This window comes from Moschus berezovskii, chromosome 11 (assembly GCF_049115385.1).
Source record: "Moschus berezovskii isolate FMDL1 chromosome 11, NW_MosBer_1.0, whole genome shotgun sequence".
NCBI lineage: Eukaryota > Metazoa > Chordata > Mammalia > Artiodactyla > Moschidae > Moschus > Moschus berezovskii.
Genome location: NC_142470.1, coordinates 40,185,576 through 40,208,652, shown reverse-complemented (window position 1 = coordinate 40,208,652; position 23,077 = coordinate 40,185,576). Strand labels below are relative to the sequence as shown.

Genomic DNA, 23,077 nt, shown 5'->3' with positions numbered 1-23,077 from the left:
TTGGTAGTTTTCCCAGGGCGCCTGAGATCGGCAGTGGAGGAGAAGGGAAGGCGTCATGGACTACAAGGACCGGCGTCCTCCGAGCCGGGTGGGCGGTGAGAAGGGCTGGGGTTGGGGGGGGTTGGGTAACCGGGGCTTTTAAAAAACAGATTGGAGGCGGTGTGAAAGGGGATTCCCTGAGTACGTCACTGGCCCGAGTGGAAGGGCGGGGTTCGGTCCCCCTCGATGGGGCCCCAGCTCCGCGCAGCCGGGGCACGCTCGAGGGCAGTTTTTGCTCTACCTCCCCCTGTGTTTCTTGGGGCCTGCCTGGGCCCCCGCCTGTCGTTGGAAGGCGGAAACGGTTGCAGGGCCTCGCTCCTTGCGAAGGGGTCTGTTTAATCCTCGCCGCCATGTCCGGGGGCTTCGAGCTGCAGCCGCTGGACGGCGGCCCCCGGCTGGCCCTGGCGCCCGGGGAGACGGTCATCGGCCGCGGGCCGCTTCTGGGAGTAAGTGTGGCGGGGGTTCGGCGGCCCCGGAGAACCGCGAGGTCCTGGCGGGCTCCTGAGGCCCTACTCTGGGTCCTGCCCGGGTTCCCCACCGCTCCGGCCAGGCCTTTCTGGATTTTAGAAGTTTGAAGGCAGCACGTTTTTCAGTCAACTTGAACTAACTCGCTGACGTTTTCTTCCGCTGCCTTTAAAAAGCACTGACCTGAATTATCGTCATTAGAGTTTTACCCGGAGGTCGGCAAACTGTGGCCCTGGCTCCAAACCCAGCCTGCAGTTGTTGGGACCCACATACTAAGAATGCTTCTCAGATTTTAAAATGTAAACAAAAAAACCCATGTTAGCCTTTCAGGGAGAATTTCTCTAAGGGTTGGGAATATTGCCTGTTGGCTTGATAAGCCACGATATTTATAGCAGTTTCTGGTCCTTAACAGAAAGTCTGCCAACCTCTGATCTGAGTTTTTCTATAATAATTTCTTTTAAGCTTTGGCCCCTCTGGTGGTACTGCTTGGGCTTTACTTTTATTGTGATAATCATTTTCAGTAACGTCAGTGACTCACCTTTATGTAATGAGTAGAATTCCAGGCATTGATCTAAAGACTACCTGTGCCAGCTTCTTTAAACCTTTCCAAACTTTTTGAGTTAGGTGCTCTTGTCTTCATTGTTCAAATGAGAAAATCGAGCGAATTATTTAAAGGACACGCACACAAGATTTTGGGTAACAGAGTGAAACTGGGTTATGTATTCTTCCTCTGGGGTGTTTAGGAGTTAGAAAACTTGCCTGTAACATTCTGGAAATGTGTAGATCTCTCACAAAATACATATATATTGTTTTCTCGACATTCAACGTGTCTTGTTTACTGGCCACTTTATGCTGTGCGTCTGCAGACCCTAGCACTACGGGGCACACAGAGATAAAATGGGTACTTGCCCTCCAGTTTTCTCTTGGACTGTCTGAGCAAAGCTGTGTCAATGAGCCAAAACCAGGGAGTAAGGAGTCTGGTCACTTACCCTGATTAACCGCCAGTGTCTAAATGGAACCATTGGTATTAGGCTTAGGACCCCTCTCCGAGCAGAAGAAGGAAGGCGGTGATGGGGAAATTAGTTTTAGAGGAGTGTGAGTGTATGTATATGTAGTGGGATTATTGAGAATCAATAAATCAATAATCAAGTTAACTTGCTGGTTTTTTTTTTTTTTTTGACTTAAATGTGTATTACTTTTCTTCATAGTCTATTATATACAGACCTTTGGAGGAACTGCTTGGGAGGTTTTCTCCCTCTCTTTTCCTTCCTTTCTTACTCCCATCCTTCCTTTCCTCTCCTCCTTCCCCCTCTATTCTCTTTCTCTCTCCCTCCCTACTTCTCTCTCTCATTTCATCTCAATTAGAAACAGAGTATCTGCTTCATCTAGAAATCTTGTGTCTGGTTACTAATGAGTTTTAATTTACTTAAGTTGTGTAACTAACGTAGAGTACTATGGATTGGGTTAAATGATGGGTGAATTTTAGGCCTCTGTTTTATAAACTTGGCACCAGGTCACAGACCCTTCATTATTTGTAGCTTGACCTTTGCTAATAGGTTTGCTAATGTGAGACAAGCTTATTTGGCTTCTGTTTTTAAAAATGGTAAGGAATAGAAAGTCAGTTATCTGGTCAGGATTTAGCTTTTCCTTTTTGAATAGTCATTAGATGATGAGATTCTGTTGCCAAGTTTGGTGGGTATTACAAGTGAATGATACTAGATGTGTTGAAGGAAAACTTTGAAGAACAAACAAATCACCTTGTGGTTTTCAAGGTTTTGGAGCTGACAGGTGTTTCTTCTCTACAGTGGTTTAAAACTCCACATGAGGGCTGCAGTTTCAGATGATTGGGCGCGTTCAGGGTGGAGGGCTGCAGTTTCAAACAACAGCAATTCCAGTGAGGGTTTTTTTTTTTTTCATGGTGTATGAGAGAGCGCAGATATAGTTCTAAGTCAGAAAACTGAGGGAGTTTTAATTCATATCTATCAGATGATAATCAGGTTGATTTTTTTACTCTCTTAATTAGTCATGTCTTTTGCAAACAAATTTCACAAACCTTCATGGCCACAACTTGTACGTTTATAATTCCAGTGTGTTAAACATTCTTTGTGGTAAAATAATTTGGCAGTGGGAATGTCTTCATGTTTTTACAGTGGGGGGAAAGCTTAGAACTCTTGTAGATAACAGAACACAGTGAAATTTCATTTTCTTGTGCCCTTTGCTTTAGTGTGAATCCTCAGGGAACCCAAGGTCTTTGTTTACTAAGTTGTAATTCTGGTTCCTGATCACCAAACAAAAGGTTTTGCAGCAGGATGAATCTCCAGGGAATTATCCTGGATGAAAACAGCCAATTCCAAAGGTCACATATTGTATGATTTCACTTACATGATGTTATTGAAATGACAAAATTATAAAAATGGGGACTAACATAGTGGTTGCCAGGGCTTACTGAAGAGGTGAGGGGAGCAAGAAGGGAATCAGGTGTGCCTGTAAAACAGCAACGAGGAATTTGTTCTGTATTTTCACTGTGTCAATATCAATATCTGGTTGTGCTGCTGTACTATAGGTTTGCAAGATGTTACTGCCGGGGGAGATGGTAAGCAGTACAAGAGATCTTTTTGTAATGGTATCTTATCACCATGAACCTACAACTATCTTAAATAAAAAATTAGTTAAAGATTTTACAGCATCTCAGCAGAATACCATTAGACCAAATTATTTGCTTTGTGGTTTTTCTTTAATTAAATCTGATTATACTCTTAATGATTACTACTCTTTCTGGTTTCACATTTTCCTTATTTGATAGCAGGGATTATAGGGCACATTCCTTAATGATCTATTTTCTTTCAAGGAAATAGGACAGCACCAGGTATCTAGGGAGATTTCCTGAAGGCAGATGTAATTGAATCTGTTGCTCTAATTAAAAAGGGAAGGGGCTCCCAGTGAGGGGTGGGAATAGTCCTGGGCTCTAGTGCAGACTCTTCACCAGGCATCAGTTAACTACTGTTGTAAGTGTTCCACAAAGTTTATATTAATACAAAGGAACCACTCCCAAGCCTGTCAACTCTGCCCCGTTCCTGTGTGTGTGTGCTAAGTCACTTCAGTTGTGTGCGACTCTGTGTGACCCTATGGACTGTAGCCCTCCAGGCTCCTCTGTCTGTGGGATTCTCCGAGCAAGAACACTGGAGTGGGTTGTCATGCCCTCCTCCAGGGGATCTTCCTGACCCAGGGATCGAAACCCCATCTCTTATGTCTCCTGCAATGACAGGTGGTTTCTTTACCACTAGTGCCATCTGGGAGCCCCTGCACTGTTCTTCCTTGTTGCCAAACCTCACCCGCTGTCTTGGAATGCTAGTTCTACTTGGTCCAACAAGATTTGTCCCTGGGGATGTGCCAAGCACTCCTAGCTGTGAGGGGTTTTTACCCCTCCCTCAGTTATTGAGCCTAGTATAATTCCTGGCACATAGTAGGCCTTCAACACATGATTTCTTCCTTTTTTGTTTCTCAGACCCACTCTTCCAAACCTCATAAAGAGCCTACTTGCAAGTTAGGTGTGAAAAGGACAGTGTAGAGTTTCGAAGTGGATATAAATATAGTAAAGAGGCAGTGCTGCCAACTGCTAAAGCTTAAGGAGCAACATTCATGATGGATTGTTTACATTTTTCCTATTTTGTTGATTAATTAGCAAACTCAGAAAATAGTTCATGAATATTTATTCTAGTTAGGTGGGAAGAATGAAGGAGAAATAAGCCCTTGCTTTCAGGAAACTTATAGTTAATGGGTACGAGACATACAGAAGCAAGTAACTAGAAAGGGGAGCCCGACAGACACTTCCAGTGAGTGAAGTGGAAGAGAGTAAGGAAAACGACATGGAGACAATGATAGACGACAGCAGTATCATGAATGACACTGCTTTGGGGTTGGGGAGGGCCACAAGGAGAGGGATCTGTAATGTAGCTTGTGCTGCTTGTCCCCATTCCTCGTAATGGAGTAACTGTTGGTACCTGGTAACAGAGTCATTGTTTTTCTCAAAGGTAGTAAGAAATCCAGATTTTTAAGTATAACCTCTGATTTAAAAAAATAATAATTTATTTAAATCGGAGGCTAATTATTTTACGATATTTTGGTTGTTTTTGCCATACATCGACATGAATCAGCCACAGGTGTACATGTGTCCCCCCATCCTGAAGCCCCCCTCATACCTCCCTCCCCATCCCATCCCTCTGGGTTATCCTAAAGCACCAACTTTGAGTGCCCTGCTTCATGCATTGAACTTGCACTATAACCTCTGATTTGTAAAAGGTTACATTGAAAGTTTTTTTCAGTACCTTGAGCCAAACAGAAGACTCCTACACCTAAAGAAAGGTGTAGGAAGGAACCCACAATTTAGATGAGGAGGTCCAAGAAGGCCTTGTGGAATTAGTGATGTATTGAGCTGACTTTGAAGTGATAGAACAGCTAGAGTTTTGGTAGGTGGAGAGTGAATGGTAGGAAGGGACGGGCCCTTCAGGCTAAATGAATGTATGACTTAAGGCTCTGAGTTTGGAGAGTGTGTGGCATATTGGATAATTGGGTAAGAGCGAGTAGACTTGTGGGATGATCACATTACAGCAGTGATTCTGTTTAACTTTTACAAACATTTAACAGTGTGTACTAGTTTTCTTTCTTTTTAAAAATAGTCTCTATTAAGTTCACAGCAGAACTGAGCGGAAAATACAGTTCCCATATACCCTCTGCCCCCATGCATCTTCCCATCTGTCAGCATCCCCTACCATGGTGGTGCATTGATGAACCTATTTAGGCATGTCATTATCACCCAGAGCCCACAGTTTACACTAGAGTTCGCTCTTGGTGTACATTCCAAGGATTTTGACTAATATGTAACAACATGTATCTACCATTGTAGCATTAAAGAATACTGCCCTAAAAATTCTTAATGTTCTGTCTGTTCATCTTTCCTTCCCTCCCCAACCGCTAGCAACTACTGCATAGTTTTACCTTTTGCAGAATATAATATAGCTGGAATCATACAGTATGTATATTTTGACTTTTTTTCAGATTGGCTTTTTTTCATGTATTTTCATGGTTTTTGAATGATGAGTAATATGTTCCACAGTCTGGATGTTTCAGAGTTTATCCATTTGCCCACCAAAGTATATCTAGGTTACTCCCTCATTTTGGCAGTTATGATTAAAGCTGTTATAAACATCCACTTGCAGGTTTTTGTGTGAACACAAGTTTTCAGTTCTTTTGGTTAAATAATAATTAGGAGCACAGTTGCTGGGTAGTATGGTGAGAGAGTGTTTAGTGTTGTAAGAAACTGCCAACTGTCTTCCAAAGTGGCTGCACCATTTTCCGTTCCCACCATCAATGGATGAGAGTTCCTGTTGTTCCTCGTCGTTGTCAGCATTTGGTGGTGTCAGTGGTTTGGATTTTGGCCATTCTAATAGGTGTGTAGTGAATTGCTTTTCATATGTGTTTATTTCTAAGTCAATGTCTTTAAATTATCATCCTCTATGTACTGTTGGATGTGAATATGCTGCCTTCTCACTTGCGTCCAGACCTTAACTTTTCTCTGGTTATTTGATTCTGTAGATAGTTTCTAAGTATCTGTATTTTTAAAAGCTCTGAAGATGATCCTGTTGAGAAACCAGATTTGAAAACTACTTCTAGACACACTAAGTAGAATGCTTTGCACAGAATAGTCTTTAACAGATGTTTTACCCAAGTCCCAAGTGGAGATTTAGACCCTGTTTTATCTTATAAGCTGTGTTTGTGTTTTTATTCACTATGTTGCCTCTATCGTAATACATTAAAGACAATGATAATGTTCTCAAATTTGTATAGCATTCACTGTGTAAGCAGAATTTGAAGCGAAACAGGTTGAGTGAGTTGACATTTCAACAGCAGCAAGTCAGCACAATTCCATTATATTGCCTAACAATTCAGCAACCTTGTATTAGGAGCTCAAAAAGTATTCGATTTTATTTTTAAAAATCTAAATGATCCATATTTCATTAGTATTATGGATTATGCAGGTGTTGTGAGGTAGCCTGATAAATTAACTCTAACTTATACCATTAGTCATAGGAGAAAGTATGTTGACAGGTTTCAAAGGCCACATGCAATATAGTAATAACCCTTTTAAAGAGAGATCATTCATAAACGGGAGTCTGCCTCTGACTAAAATCAAGTCCATTTTCTCAAACTTGTCCGTCCTTTGTATCAGAAGTTGGACTCTGATGCAGCAAGTATAATGATATTAAACATCTTGTATCAACTAGCTTTTGCTCTGTTGAGAAATAAGGTCCGTTTATCATCTAATATTATGGCAGGCTTGGCGTGGATGTGTGAGCTCTGGAGTGTGGGCTGGACCCGATACTGGGAAGCACTCTAGATAAGAGTTTATGGTGTGTCGACTGGTTTATAGTAACCAGTCTGTCTTCAATTTGGCTCTTAATTTTACATTTTACTTAGTTGCTACACAATATAAATTTGGAGAAAGAATTTTATGCCAATTATGCCTAACTAGATCCTGTGCTTCTTTAAAGTTAAAGTGAAGTCGCTCAGTCATGTCTGACTCCGTGCTACCTCATGGACTGTAGCCTACCAGGCTCCTCCGTCCATAGGATTTTCCAGGCAGCAGTACTGCAGTGAGCTGCCTGCCGTTTCCTTCTCCAGGGGATCTTCCTGACCCAGGGATCAAACCCAGGTCCCCCACATTGCAGGCAGACGCTTTACCGTCTGAAGCACCAGGGAATCCATTTTCTCATAATACAGACTCAAATCTTACAGCAGATGATTTCCTGTATTTTTTTACCATGATAGTTTGAATTTGTCTTTTGTTGATAGAACAAACCAGAAAATCTTATGTGAAAGAACTGTAAATTATAAAGCACTGTACAAGAAAATTTTTATTATCTCAGTCCTTGGTTTGCTATGTAGTTTATTCTGAAAAAAACTAATTTTGCCCCTTCTCTATACTTCATTTATAGGAACCAGGCTAAATGGTAACATTGACTTCATGAAATATATTATTCCTGTCTATGATATTCAGAAATTTCTCTAGGAAACATTGTCAGAAAAATGATGTTGATTTTTCAGTAAATACTGTTGTTGTTCACTTGTGTCTGACTCTTTGTGACCCCACGGACTGTAGCATGTCAGTTAATGTTATATATGGACAAAATGAAATGAAAGGTCCAGGATTTTTTCTACTACTTTTGCTTTATTCAGGTTTGTTTTTTATTTTTAGAATTTTGGGAAAAAACAAATAAGTCAGAGTCCTTGGTTCAGAACACTTAAACGTTTCTGCTGGTAGCATAAGGAACTCTTCATTTTGTTTGACTTCAGTAAATGCCAAAAATAAATATTTGGCAAAGAAATCACAAATGGTTCTTTTAAGTTTTCATGTCTTTTTTTCCTCCACAAACACCATGTCTTAAAAATGAAGAAAACTTCATCATAATACATAAATACACAATTCAAAACCAAAAAATCAAAGATAAGGGAGCCACACTGTAAAATACAAAAGTAATAACAAAAGAGAGTCCTGTCCCCATTCAAGACAGGGCATGAAGCATTTAAGCAAAAGGGTTTTTTCTATAGTATCTGAAGAAAAATTACCATCATTTTGGCCGTTGCTAACAAAGGATAGGAGTGATTTCAGTGTAATTCTTCAGCCTGTGTATTCTTCAGAATTTCTTTTCTAAGCTTCTGCTGTGTGCTATGCAGTTCTTTTAATAATAAGATGTACCTGTACTTGAATGCTCAGTTTAGTTAACTTTTCTGTTTTCTCATATTCCTTCTCTGACTGGCTGAGTATAAAGGAATTTACTGTCAGTGTACAGTATCAGTGTAACAGTTGTTAGAGTAGTGTGTGTTAATCATAATTACTTTGGCTACAAGTAACAAATGTGACAAACAGCAGTGTAATCAAATTCAGTTTTCTTCTGTAACAGAATCTCAGGGGCGGTCGGTCCAGGGCTAGTGCAGCTGTTCAGGGAACCGCTCTGCTCCTCCTTGGTCGTGCTTCGCATGTGGCTTTCCTGTCTGTACTCAAAAGACAACTGCTGTACTTCGAGTGTTTACATGTGAGCGGGAAGAAAAGGAGAAAGGCAGAAGGAAAAAGGTGTAGGCCAGTTGAGCCTGTTCCTTTTTACCAGATACACATGAGTCTTCCTAGAAGCTCTACTCTGTTTTGAAATGTAGTTTTGTTGTTTCGTTAGGTATGGTGATAGTTGTCGAGGAAAGAATTACGATTCCGGAGAGAAATAAGGGCACACTGCGCCACACAGGATTGGCGGAGGGCGGAAGGCAGAGCTAGGGGAACTGCAGGAAAGCCTTTCTTGTGGTTTTCTTGGAAATGAATGGGCAAGGCAGGGAAACAGAGTATCATCTAATTTAAATAATTATATGGGACTCTGAGTTATAAGGGCCACCTCTTGTTGTCTGATGCTAGCCAGGGTGGTTAGGACAGTGTAAAAATCAGGTAAAGCCAAGATTGGGGTATGGCTTTGAATGGGTTCATTTGCATATGAAGACTGTACTTGCAGGTAAGTCTTTTGCTGTCTCTTTAGAAGTCTTTCTCTAGTTAGCAAAGTCATAGATACCAAAGCATCAGATATAGAAACTAGAAAACATGGTTAATAAACACTGTTTCCTTTGTGCATGGTTCAAACTAAGTATCTGAGCCATCTACAGTGATAAGGAATTCTCAGCTTTTGAATGTTTTTAACTGGGTATAGTGTTACACTAACCTAGATAGCATATTAAAAAGCAGAGACATTACTTTGCCAACCAGGGTCTAGTCAAGGCTGTGGTTTTTCCCGTGGTCATGTATGGATGTGAGAGTTGGAGTGTGAAGAAAACTGATCGCTGAAGAATTGATGCTTTTGAACTGTGGTGTTGGAGAAGACTCTTGAGAGTCCCTTGGACTGCAAGGAGATCCAACCAGTCCATTCTAAAGGAGATCATTCCTGCGTGTTCATTGGAAGGACTGATGCTGAAGCTGAAACTCCAATACTTTGGCCACCTCATGTGACAAGTTGACTCACTGGAAAAGAGTCTGATGCTGGGAGGGATTGGGGGTGGGAGGAGACGGGGACGACAGAGAATGAGATGGCTGGATGGCATCACCGACTCGATAGACATGAGTTTGAGTGAACTCCGGGAGTTGGTGATGGACAGGGAGGCCTGGCGTGCTGTGATTCATGGGGTCGCAAAGAGTCGGATACGACTGAGTGACTGAACTGAACTGAAACAAAATTTAAGTAAAATTAGTGTTGAAGAAATGAATAGATATTGATTAAGCAACTAGTAGCATCTGGTATTGGAGAAGGCATTTGCACCCCACTCCAGTACTCTTGCCTGGAAAATCCTGTGGATGGAGGGGCCTGGTAGGCTGCAGTCCATGGGACACGCTAAGAGTCAGACACGACTGAGCGACTTCACTTTCATTTTTCACCTTCATGCATTGGAGAAGGAAATGGCAACCCACTCCAGTGTTCTTGCCTGGAGAATCCCAGGGACAGGGGAGCCTGATGGGCTGCAGTTCATGGGGTTGCACAGTTGGACATGACTGACGCAACTTAGCAGCAGCAGCAGCAGCATCTGGTATACATGATATGTGTGAAGAATTAGCATCTAAAAAGTTTGGGTGCAGTTTAAATCATGAGTTACAAATTGAAATGCCTGCAGAGGCCAGGTATGCGGAAGAGTGGAGTGGGCTAAGGGGAAGATTATAGGGAGTGCTAGGGACTCTGAGGAGATGGAGGGTAGGTGTACTCTTCAGAGCACAAATTTTAAAAAGATACTGAGTGATTTCCTGTGTGTTGGCTACCAGTTTGTGGTGCTTAGTCTGAATCAAAGAAGTTGAAGAGAAAAAGTAGATATAACGAATAGAAAGAAGCTTATTAATTTCAGTGGCATAGTGTAAATTAAATCATACTTCAGTTATCATGTCACACTGCTTTTATCATGTTTACTGCTGACTGTGGCTCAGATCATGAACTCCTTATTGCCAAATTCAGACTTAAATTGAAGAAAGTGGGGAAAACCACTAGACCATTCAGATGTGACCTAAATCAAATCCCTTATGATTATCCAGTGGAAGTGACAAATAGATTTAAGGGGCTAGATCTGATAGATAGAGTGCCTGATGAACTATGGACAGAGGTTCGTGACATTGTACAGGAGACAGGGACCAAGACCATCCCCATGGAAAAGAAATGCAAAAAAGCAAAATGGCTGTCTGAGGAGGCCTTACAAATAGCTGTGAAAAGAAGAGAGGTGAAAAGCAAAGGAGAAAAGGAAAGATATAAGCATTTGAATGCAGAGTTCCAAAGAATAGCAAGGAGAGATAACAAAGCCTTCCTCAGCAATCAAAGAAATAGAGGAAAACAACAGAATAGGAAAGACTAGAGATCTCTTCAAGAAAATTAGAGATTCCAAGGGAACATTTCATGCAAAGATGGGCTTGATAAAGGACAGAAATGGTATAGACATAACAGAAGCAGAATTAAGAAGAGGTGGCAAGAATACACAGAAGAACTGTACAATAAAGATCTTCACGACTAAGATAATCACGATAACGTGATCACTGACCTAGAGCCAGACATCTTGGAATGTGAAGTCAAGTGGGCCTTAGAAAGCATCACTATGAACAAAGCTAGTGGAGGTGATGCAATTCCAGTTGAGCTATTTCAAATCTTGAAAGATGATGCTGTGAAAGTGCTGCTACTCAATATGCCAGCAAATTTGAAAAACTCAGCAGTGGCCACAGGACTGGAAAAGGTCAGTCTTCATTCCAATCCCAAAGAAAGGCAGTGCCAAAGAATGCTCAAACTACCGCACGATTGCACTCATCTCACATGCTAGTAAAGTCATGCTCAAAATTCTCCAAGCCAGGCTTCATCAATATGTGACCCATGAACTCCCAGATGTTCAAGCAGGTTTTAGAAAAGGCAGAGGCACCAGAGATCAAATTGCCAACATCCGCTGGATCATGGAGAAAGCCAGATAGTTTCAGAAAAACATCTATTTCTGCTTCATTGACGATGCCAAAGTCTTTGACTGTGTGGATCACAATAAACTGTGGAACATTCTGAAAGAGATGGGAATCCCAGACCACCTGACCTGCCTCTTGAGAAACCTGTATGCAGGTCAGGAAGCAACAGTTAGAACTGTACATGGGACAACAGACTGGTTCCAAATAGGAAAAGGAGTACGTCAAGGTTGTATATTGTCACCTTGCTTATTTAACTTATATGCAGAGTACATCATGAGGAACACTGGGCTGGAAGAAGCACAAGCTGGAATCAAGATTGCTGGGAGAAATATCGATAACCTCAGATATGCAGATGACACCACCCTTATGGCAGAAAGTGAAGAGGATCTCAAAAGCCTCTTGATGAAAGTGGAAGAGGAGAGTGAAAAGGTTGGCTTGAAGCTCAACATTCAGAAAACAAAGATCATGGCATCTGGTCCCATCACTTCATGGGAAATAGATGGAAAGACAGTGGAAACAGTGTCAGACTTTCTTTTTTTGGGCTCCAAAATCACTGTGGATGCTGATTGCAGCCATGAAATTAAAAGACGCTTACTCCTGGTAAGGAAAGTTATGACCAACCTTGATAGTATATTAAAAAGCAGAGACATTACTTTGCCAACCAAGGTCAGTCTAGTCAAGGCTATAGTTTTTCCTGTGGTCATGTATGGATGTGAGAGTTGGACTGTGAAGAAAGCTGATTGCTGAAGAATTGATGCTTTTGAACTGTGGTGCTGGAGATGACTCTTGAGAGTCCCTTGGACTGCAAGGAGATCCAACCAGTCCATCCTAAAGGAGCTCTGTCCTGGGTGTTCATTGGAAGGACTGATGCTAAAGCTGAAACTCCAATACTTTGGCCACCTCATGCGACGAGTTGACTCACTGGAAAAGAGTCTGATGCTGGGAGGGATTGGGGGTGGAAGGAGATGGGGACGACAGAGAATGAGATGGCTGGATGGCATCACTGACTCTGGACATGAGTTTGAGTGAACTCCGGGAGTTGGTGATGGACAGGGAGGCCTGGCGTGCTGTGATTCATGGGGTCGCGGAGAGTCGGACACGACTGAGCGACTGACCTGAACTGAACTGAATGATAATCCTTTTAGTACCAAACAAAAATGTATCAACATTTAAAAAATATTAACTATTTTCCTTTCAACTTTTTATTTTGAAAGATTTCAGGCCTGTTGAAAAGTTGAAAGGCTGGTACAAAAACACCTATGTTGCCTTAACTTAGATTAGTTAATTGTTAATATTTTGCCACATTTACTTTCTCTGTTGCAAATTACTGAGTTAGCAACAGACAAGTTGTAAGTATCTTTTTTTTTTTTAAAAGAAAACCTTTTTATTTTGTATTGAGATATAGCTGATTAACAAACAGTGTTGTAATAATTTCAGGTGAACAGGGAAGGAACAGCGATACATACACATGTATCCATTTTCCCCCAAACTCTACTCCCATCCAGGCTGCCATATACCATTGAGTAGAGTTCCATGTGCTAAATGGTAGGTCCTTGTTGATTTTCCGTTTTAAATATAGCAGTGTGTCCGTGTCCATCCCAAACTCCCTAACTGTTCCTTCCTCCATCCTTCCCTCTGGCAGCTGTAAGTACGTCCTCTACGTTCCTGAGTCTCTTTCTGTTTTGTGAGTTCAGCTGTATCATTTCTTTTTAGATTCCACATATACGGGATGTCATAAGATATTTCTCCTTCCCTGACTTACCTCACTCAATATAACACTGCCTATCCATGTTGCTGCAATTGGCAGTTTTCTATTCTTTTTAATGGCTGACTAACATTCCATTGTATATATGTAACACATCTTCTTTTTCCATTCTCCTGTTGATGGACATTTAAGTTGCTTCCAGGTCCTGGCTATTGTAAACAGTGCTATAATGAACACTGGGGTGTCCTTTCAGATCATGTTTTTCTCTGGATATATACCCAGGAGTGGGATTGCAGGGTCTTAGGGTAGCTCTGTTTTTATTTTTTAAGGAAACTTCCATACTGTTCTCCATAGTAAGCCTTTAGTACCTTTTGAAGGATGTTCCGCCTTTCAGCCTGCTCCCAGTAGCCTCTAACCGGTGGACTTCTTTGAGTCCTTACATGTCTTTGCTTTTCTTTAACCTCTTTCCACTTGCAGACCATCATCATTGTCAATGCACTGCCTACTAAACCCTATGCACTTTATTGTCTGCTGTGAATAGACAACTGGGAATTCACATAACTCGTCTCATTAGATTTGGGTGTGCTCTTAGAATAAACAGGACCATATGAAAGTCTGAAGGCTTCTTGAAGCTTTATTTAGGGCTTGAGTTTTCCCAGAATGTCTACTTGTTTAATAAATAGCCATTCTGTCTTATTTCTAGTTTTTTTAATATATTCTAGTTTAGACAGTTAAGCTGATGTTAAATCATCTTAAAAAGATGTTTTACATAATGATAATGAGGGAAGCAGTATAGCACTAAGAGCGAAGGTATCTTTAAATCACAAATCCTGGCCCCTCTCCTCTGCATATTGGCTCTGTAACCCCTCTGCCGTTCCATTTCTCACCTGTAAAATAAAGACGGTAGTATCTTCCACAGGTTTTGTGATACTGGGAAAAAATATATGTGCTAAATATAGAACAGTGCTGTGGCAATAAATAATTGCCATTACAGTTTGTATGTTAATAAAAATGTGTGGACATTTATTCTGCACAAAAAGCAGTGATTGCTGTTACATAAAGCAGGTCATCAGATCTTTAGGATCTGTTTATGACCTTACTCCTTTAAGCCCCTTACCACCCCATCCTGAAATTAAAATAAGCTTTAAACATCATTTGTTAAACCTTTAAGCTTTCTATTGAAAAAGCATAAATTACTGTTTGGTATCGCCAACTCAATGGACATGAGTTTGAGTAAACTCCAGGAGTTGGTGATGGACAGGGAGGCCTGGCATGCTGCAGTCCATGGGGTCGCAAAGAGTCGGACTGGACTGAGCGACTGAACTGATTGTTTTGTAACTTACTCATTATTTAGAGGTGTGGCATAAGAGGGACAGTTGTAGCTGAATGCCAGAATGATGTTAATTTCAGAGACTCTTTAAAGCACTTTTGTGGGTACGATAGGAATACGCAGCTTGCAGTGAAATTACACTGTTGAAACATGTGTCCACTAGAGGTCATTAAACCTTTATGTTATTGCTTTCTGCAAAAATATGGCTTGAAAATGAAAGAAACGCAAGTTGGACTATTACAGGAACTATAATTATATGTCATGGTTTTATATTTGACAGTTTGTTACTCTGTTGGTTTGAAGATCAATTTGCATAATTGAAGTTAACAATAAGATATTAGTTCCCAAGTTATAAATAGAAACTTCTTACTCCTCGCCTCAGAATAATTTGCAGTTCTTGAAACTATTTCTGAATGATTACGTGTAGGTCTAGAGTAATAATACATGACTTTTTCTTACATATTTATTTTTGTTAACTATGGAATTGGAGTACTAACTGTGTGAAGAGTGACCTACACAAGCAACTAAAATTCTCTGGACTTTCAATTTCCAATATGTAAAATGTGAATAACATTTATGACAGCATTATGGTGTAGTTCAACATTTAGGTGAAAGTTCTATGCAAATGATAAAATCTGTGTGAATGGTGAAGTGGATTATCAGATGACTGCTGTGAAAAGACTCTGATGCTGGGAAGGATTGAGGGTGGGAGGAGAAGGGGACTTCAGAGAATGAGATGGCTGGATGGCATCACCGATTCGATGGACATGAGTTTAAGTGAACTCCGGGAGTTGGTGATGGACAGGGAGGCTTGGCGTGCTGTGATTCATGGGGTCGCAAAGAGTCGGTCATGACTGAGCGACTGAACTGAACTGAACTGAACTGAAGACACATTATGGGAAGAATATATGAGCCTCCAAATTTCTGTCCTCTCTTTTCTGATTGAATAGGCTAATAGTTTATATTTAATTTTCTGAAATAGCCTTTGTAACTAATAATGGGTGTATTTTAAATAGGCTTCCCAGGTGGCTCTGGGAAAAAACCCTCCTGCCAGTGCAGCAGCTGCAGGAGATGTCAGTTTGATCCCTGGGTCCAGAAGATCCCCTGGAGGAGGAAATGGCAACCTACTCCAGTATTCTTGCTGGGATAATCCTATGGGCAGAGGGACCTGGTAGGCTACAGTTCATGGAATTGCAGAGAGTCAGGACTGAGTGAACAAACACACACGCACCTGTAAGATATTTTATTTTAGAAAATGTCCTAAAAATTAACTGTAGCTTTGTGGAAAAGTGCAGACGCGAGAGACGCCGGCTATTTAAGGGTCTAGATCTGATAGATAAGAGTGCCTGATGAACTGTGGACGGAGGTTCGTGACACTGTACAGGAGACAGGGACCAAGACCATCCCCATGGAAAAGAAATGCAAAAAAGCAAAATGGCTGTCTGAGGAGGCCTTACAAATAGCTGTGAAAAGAAGAGAAGCGAAAAGCAAAGGAGGAAAGGAAAGATAATAAGCATCTGAATGCAGAGTTCCAAAGAATAGCAAGGAGAGATAAGAAAGCCTTCCTCAGCGATCAATGCAAAGAAATAGAGGAAAACAACAGAATAGGAAAGACTAGAGATCTTTTCAAGAAAATTAGAGATATCAAGGGAACATTTCATGCAAAGATGGGCTCGATAAAGGACAGAAATGGTATAGACCTAACAGAAGCAGAAGATATTAAGAAGAGGTGGCAAGAATACACAGAAGAACTGTACGAAAAAGATCTTCACGACCAAGATAATCACGATGGCATGATCACTCACCTGGAACCAGACTTCTTGGAATGTGAAGTCAAGTGGGCCTTAAAGAGCATCACGATGAACAAAGCTAGTGGAGGTGATGGAATTCCAATTGAGCTATTTCAAATCCTGAAAGATGATGCTGTGAAAGTGCTGCACTCAATATGCCAGCAAATTTGGAAAACTCAGCAGTGGCCACAGGACTGGAAAAGGTCAGTCTTCATTCCTATCCCAAAGAAAGGGAATGCCAAAGAATGCTCACATGACCGCACAATTGCACTCATCTCACACACTAGTAAAGTTATGCTCAAAATTCTCCAAGCTAGGCTTCAGCAATATGTGAATCGTGAACTTCCAGATGTTCAAGCAGGTTTTAAAAAGGCAGAGGCACCAGAGATCAAATTGCCATGATCTGCTGGATCATGGAGAAAGCAAGAGAGTTCCAGAAAAACATCTATTTCTGCTTCATTGACGATGCCAAAGCCTTTGACTGTGTGGATCACAATAAACTGTGGAACATTCTGAAAGAGATGGGAATCCCAGACCACCTGACCTGCCTCTTGAGAAACCTATATGCAGGTCAGGAAACAACAGAACTGTACATGGAACAACAGACTGGTTGCAGTTAGGAAAAGGAGTACGTCAAGGCTGTATATTGTCACCCTGCTTATTTAACTTCTATGCAGAGTACATCATGAGGAGCGCTGGGCTGGAAGAAGCACAAGCTGGAATCAAGATTGCTGGGAGAAATATCAATAACCTCAGATATGCAGATGACACCACCCTTATGGCAGAAAGTGAAGAGGAACTCGAAAGCCTCTTGATGAAAGTGAAAGAGGAGAGTGAAAAGGTTGGCTTGAAGCTCAACATTCAGAAAACAAAGATCATGGCATCTGGTCCCATCGCTTCATGGGAAATAGATGGAAAAACAGTGGAAACAGTGTCAGACTTTATTTTCTTGGGCTCCAAAATCACTGTGGATGCTGATTGCAGCCATGAAATTAAAAGACGCTTGCTCCTTGGAAGGAAAGTTATGACCAGCCTAGATAGCATATTGAAAAGCAGAGACATTACTTTGCCAACCAAGGTCTGTCTAGTCAAGGCTGTGGTTTTTCCCGTGGTCATGTATGGATGTGAGAGTTGGACTGTGAAGAAAGCTGATCGCCGAAGAATTGATGCTTTTGAACTGTAGTGCTGGAGAAGACTCTTGAGAGTCCCTTGGACTGCAGGGAAATCCAACCAGTCCATTCTAAAGGAGATCAATCCTGGGTGTTCATTGGAAGGACTGATGCTAAAGCTGAAACTCCAATACTTTGGCCACCTCATGTGACGAGTTGACTTACTGGAAAAGACTCTGATGCTAGGAGGGATTGGGGGTAGGAGGAGAAGGGGACGACAGAGAATGAGATGGCTGGATGGCATCACCGACTCGATGGACATGAGTTTGAGTGAACTCCGGGAGTTGGTGATGGACAGGGAAGCCTGGCGTGCTGCCGTCCATGAGGTTGCAGAGTTGGATGCAACTGAACTGAACAGCCATAAGTGTGGAATTGCTCTTTGGTTAAAAAAATGAGTACTGATTCCTGAAAGTTTCATATTTTTGCAAGTTTTTGTAGAACAAGTGGGACTGAACTGAATTGAACTGAGTGGATTTAATTGAATTTAGGCCTTGCTGCAGTCTGTTTTTACTGATAATTTTGGTCCTGATATGGATAAGGTTAGAGATGAAGTGATAAATACTAAGGTAATGAAGAGATAGGCCAAATAATTATGCTATTAAGTAAAGTTGGTGATTGAAATGTTTTCATTACATAAAACTGCAAATCATGAAGATAATCTGTCTTAACTGTTGTGTTAATAGACATGTAGGGAAGGCTTGCTTGGCAATTTCAACACTTATAGTGCAAGCAGTTTTTCAACTTTGGTGCGCAAAAGTGTACACTAAATGTAAAAGTGCACACCTTTTACATTTACCAGACTGCTGCTTGTTAAGACCTTTTGTCATTATAACACGGTATATTTTCTGTATTTGAGATGTTTCCTGATACATATATATTATATAGATTTTTTTCTCATCTTGTGAATTTTATTGATAATCCCTGCTAAAGATATGTCTTAAAACGATCGTGAAAGGTTTTGGGATCTATTAGGTTCCAAGCTTAGTCTGCTTCACTATTTATTTTTCTGTGACTTTGGGGAGTGAGTTGTTTTCGATATGTATTCAGCAAGGACAGTCATTTCAGTATATAGTCATTGAATGAGTAATAGATTTCATATCTAGTCTGCTAATTTCAGAAACATTGCTGTGGGTTTTTTTTTTTGTTGTTATTGTTTTTTGTTGATTGCTTTTTTTAGGAAAGTGGCTGTGTTTGAAATGTTAATTTTTTCCCCCTGTAGATAACAGATAAGAGAGTGTCCAGAAGACATGCCATTCTAGAAGTGGTGGATGGTAAGCTTCGAATCAAACCGGTAAATATGTTAATGATTTATTTTAACTTTTTCTCTCTCACCTTTTTCCAGTTCCTGATTGGAGGGGCTTATTCTTAAAGTTATGAAAATAAGGAATTAATGTTAGAGTGTGTTTATCTTATTGCCAGAAGATAACTGGGAGATAAAGATCTAAACTATTTAAGCTCCTTTTTTTCCCATGGGGCAGTGCTACATTTAAGTAGTTAGAATTTTAATGAAAGGTGACTACCAGTTCATGTATGCATTACGATTTTGTTCATGAGTGGATATTACAAAGAAGATTCTATAAGAAAGCACCTATGGTGTATATGTTAGTTTTGGGGGGATGGGGCAGCAACCAAAGTCACTTAAGTGTTGTAGGCTTGTTTTAATGGATTTCTGTACCTAGAATGTTTTCCAGTTTGGCTTAAAAACGGTGCTTAGTTGGAGTTGTCCATACTTGGATGAAAAGTATTCAGATATATTCTGAACTTCTATGACTATTTAAAAGAGTATTGATAATGTAAAATAAATAAAGGTGATTTTATTAATGGAAAATTTCTTCTCTGAGTTAAACTTGATCCATTATAAAGTGGGTCAGATTTCTCTATGGGAGTTTAATCAATGCTTAATCAAAGAAGACACCTTTTAGAAAACATTCTTCACCTTGCTTGGTCTTTAGTTAGATTGTGCTTATGTAAGTAAACAGTTGGTTTTTGAGCACCAGTTGTGGTAGATAAAAAATTAGAAGTTAGAGCAGATATTTCACATTAGGTTATAGATATCAAACTACGATTTGAAATGATAACATTTATTTACTTAAATTATACCTTTGTTTATCTTTTAAATATTATCAGGTATAATTTTACTGAACTTTTAGTGTGTATATTATATACATGAAAAAAGGTAAATTATTTTATGCTTTTCTTGGTACTGTTGTTTTTGACAGCTTAGAATGTCTAATTCTACATAGTCAGCAAGTTTTTCAGTGGGAATTAGAACTCAGGTTCTTTGAACCCTATGCATTAGGGTTTTTTTTTTTAATCACATTTTCCAAGTCAGTATTTCTTTTTTTTTTTTTTTACCATTTTGTGTTCTTTAAAAAAAAATTCTTGGAGTTAAAACCAATTGTTGATTTATCTTCACAAAATATTTTAGTGCTTTCAATTGAATAGAGGTTTAGAACTGAAAGCAGGAGATAGACTTAAATGAGTTCCTTCCCCCCACCATGTGCAAACAGTCATGTCATCTCCATCAAGCCTCCCAGACTACCAGGCCAAGGTACACCGAGGTTTCAGACTACTGCTCTAACATTCTGGGAAACTAAAATATCAGGTCATGGCAAATGCTTAACTGCCCTTGAAGACACAGAATTCAGAGTTTCCACAGCATCTCAAAGGGTCTCACCTACTGGTATCAGAGAAATGATTATTTGAATTGATTCTTTAAATATCCTACCTTCAGTTCAGTTCAGATACATCTTATATGTGATTCAAACAAAAGCTTTGGATGTGTTTTTATTATAGATTTTTGATCTCTTGTATTAGATAAAGAAATTTATTTTCTATACCTAGTTTGTTAGAGATTTTTTACCACAAATGAGTATTGAAATTTATCAAATGCTTTCTCTGTATCTTTTGAGATGTTTCTCCTATAATCTATAGGTGTTTCTCCTATAATTTATGTGGTAAATTATCTTGGCTATTTTTGGTTCTATTTATTTGTGATGAGCCAAACTTACATTTCTGGGATAAGTATATACTATGCTTTTTTTAAAAATTCATTGTTAAATCTGTCAAAATTTTGTTGTGATTTTTTTTAATCTATGTTTATGAGTGAGACTGACCTATGATTTTTTTCTATACAGAAAAAAAAAAAGAACTGAAAGCAATCTTAGATTCAGGCATATGTATGTGCTCATTTGATTTGGGCCAGAACTGTCATTGCCTATCAGTTTAGAAGAGAATTTCTTATCAGTAAATGGTACTGGCACAGTTTGTTGTTTTTTGGGCGGAAAAAAAAATTAGACCTTGTACCTCAAACCATGCATAATAATCAATTCCAGCTAGATTAAATGTGAAAGTCAAAATTATAAAACTATTAGAAAATATAAGAAAAAACCTTTATGCCCTTAGAGTAGGGAAATATTTTTAAATAAGATATAAAAAGCAGACACTGTAAAAGAAAGATTGGAAAGAAAAAGCCAATTACATGAAAATTAAGAACTTTTGCTGATCAAAATATAATGATAATGAAAAATGCCACAGGAAGAAGATATTTAAAACACATAAAATTGACAAAAGAATGATATCCAAAGTTTACAGCAAATGCTTTTAATCAATAAGAAAAAGATAAACCAGTAGAAAAATGGGCTGAAGACTTGAGTTTCACCTTACAGAAATGAAAATCTGATGGTTAGTAACATGAAAAGCAGGCATACAGTCTTCTTGCTATTTGGGGAAATAAATGAAACCACAATGAGATACCATTGTACACAAAAGAGATTGGCAAAAATGCAAAGTCTAACAATTTCAAGTGTTGGTGAGGATGTAGAACAAGTGGAACAGTGATGAACTGTGGGTGGGAGCTCAAATGGTGCAGCCACTTTGAAAAATAGCTTGGTGTTATTTCTAAAAGTTGAAGGCTTATATTCTCTCCAAGCCAGACCTCACACATACACAGGATATATACAAGAGCCGGAAGAGCAAAATTGTATGATAGCAAAACACCAGAAGCGACAGAAATTTCCACCAACAATAAAATCAATAAATATATCGTGATATATTCATTTAATGAAATACCATACAACAGTGAAGATACTGTGAAAGCTGACAAAATATAGATTAAAATCTGGAACAAAGTATTGAATGATGAAAGCATGCATTGGAAGAATCTTTATATAGTATGGCTCCATTTACATAAGATTAAAAATCCTGCAAAATTAACAGTATATTCTGTGGTCAGACATAGATGGTGAATAGGGAACAGTACGTACAATAGTCAGGGTAGTTATGTCTGAGAGAACTGAGAAGAGAGTGAATAGGGAAAGACAGGGGACATCAAAGGTAATGGTAATATTCTTCTTAAACTGGGTGGTGGGTCTATACATATTATCTTACATTAGTTACCTCTCTGAAAAATTATTATGGAATATTTATAACATGAACAAAGTTACGACTACTACAGCAATTATTTCTGTAATGCCAGACTACCACACATTGGAAGACACCAGAAAAGTTTTTTTAAGGAAATGTGCAGTTCTAGTACTAGAATTTGATTCCTCTTTTAGAATATTTAATTGGGTTTGTGTTTTATTCCCAAAATTATTAAATTCACATTATAGTAGTTGAAGGAAAACTGACTCTTGGATTTAGTGACATATGTCTAGTTTCTTTGCTTTATGTAATGCTTGAATTCTTGTTTATATTAATATAGTGTCAATAAAATAGCTATCCCCTTGAAACAGATTTATTTAATCAGCCTCTTATTGTTGCTGTACCTTCAAGCTGTGCTGTAGAGAAATTTAGAGGAATTCTAATGCAGACTTTGGTAATGAAATTTAAGATCAGTAGTAATGATTGTGAGATGGCCAGATAACTTCTAGTCTTTATCATAATGCTGAATATCACTTATTCTCTGTTCCTAATCAATTACAAATTATTTGATCTACTAAAGCAGATTATATATACACTATAATAAAATGTTGAGAGAAGTTTTAGTTTAAAAAGCTTTGTAAAATTGCATAAATAAATATAGCAAATATTTTGTTATGATGATCCCTTCCATAAGCTATATATTTCAGTTATGTTTAAGTAATTAAATATTGTAATGTTATGTTTAAGTAATTAAATATTTTTTTTGCTTTCCCTCAAATAAAAAAGTATCTTTGCAAGTGATACATGAATGCAATTAGGGCAAGAGCTAATTTAGACTTTTAGATTGGATGAATCTCTTTTTTCCCCTTCTAATATTTCCCTTTAGAAAAGGCTGTAACACTTAGTAGTTCTAGGAAGTAGTGCATGAGGAGATAATATTCACTCATGAGGAGATGATGTGATGATATTAACTCATGAGGAGATGATGTGTGTCATTTTAATCTACAGTCTGGTATCAGCAGGGAGAAAATGCATTATGAAGGCAAAATGACTTCTATAAATGACTGTATCACCAGTGGTTAGTTATATCCTCCGGGTGAATTCATAGCTTTTATTTCGTTTTAATAACAACTCACTTCTTGGATGACTGAAGGAGTAATTCTATAACTTTAAATGGCAAAAGATATTTATCTTTTGCCATTTCATATT

General features: G+C 39.2%; 1 protein-coding gene across 1 annotated transcript in view; it reads left to right on the top strand.

Annotated features, from left to right (window-relative positions):
- The first annotated feature begins 175 nt into the window (after positions 1–175).
- APLF (aprataxin and PNKP like factor) overlaps positions 176–23,077 on the top strand; it is a 103,600-nt gene continuing 80,698 nt past the window's right edge. The window contains exons 1-2 of the mRNA XM_055399182.2: positions 176–485; positions 18,723–18,794. Of these exons, the coding sequence (XP_055255157.2) occupies positions 390–485; positions 18,723–18,794 (168 nt within the window). The 5' untranslated portion in view covers positions 176–389. The remainder of the gene's footprint in view (positions 486–18,722; positions 18,795–23,077) is intronic.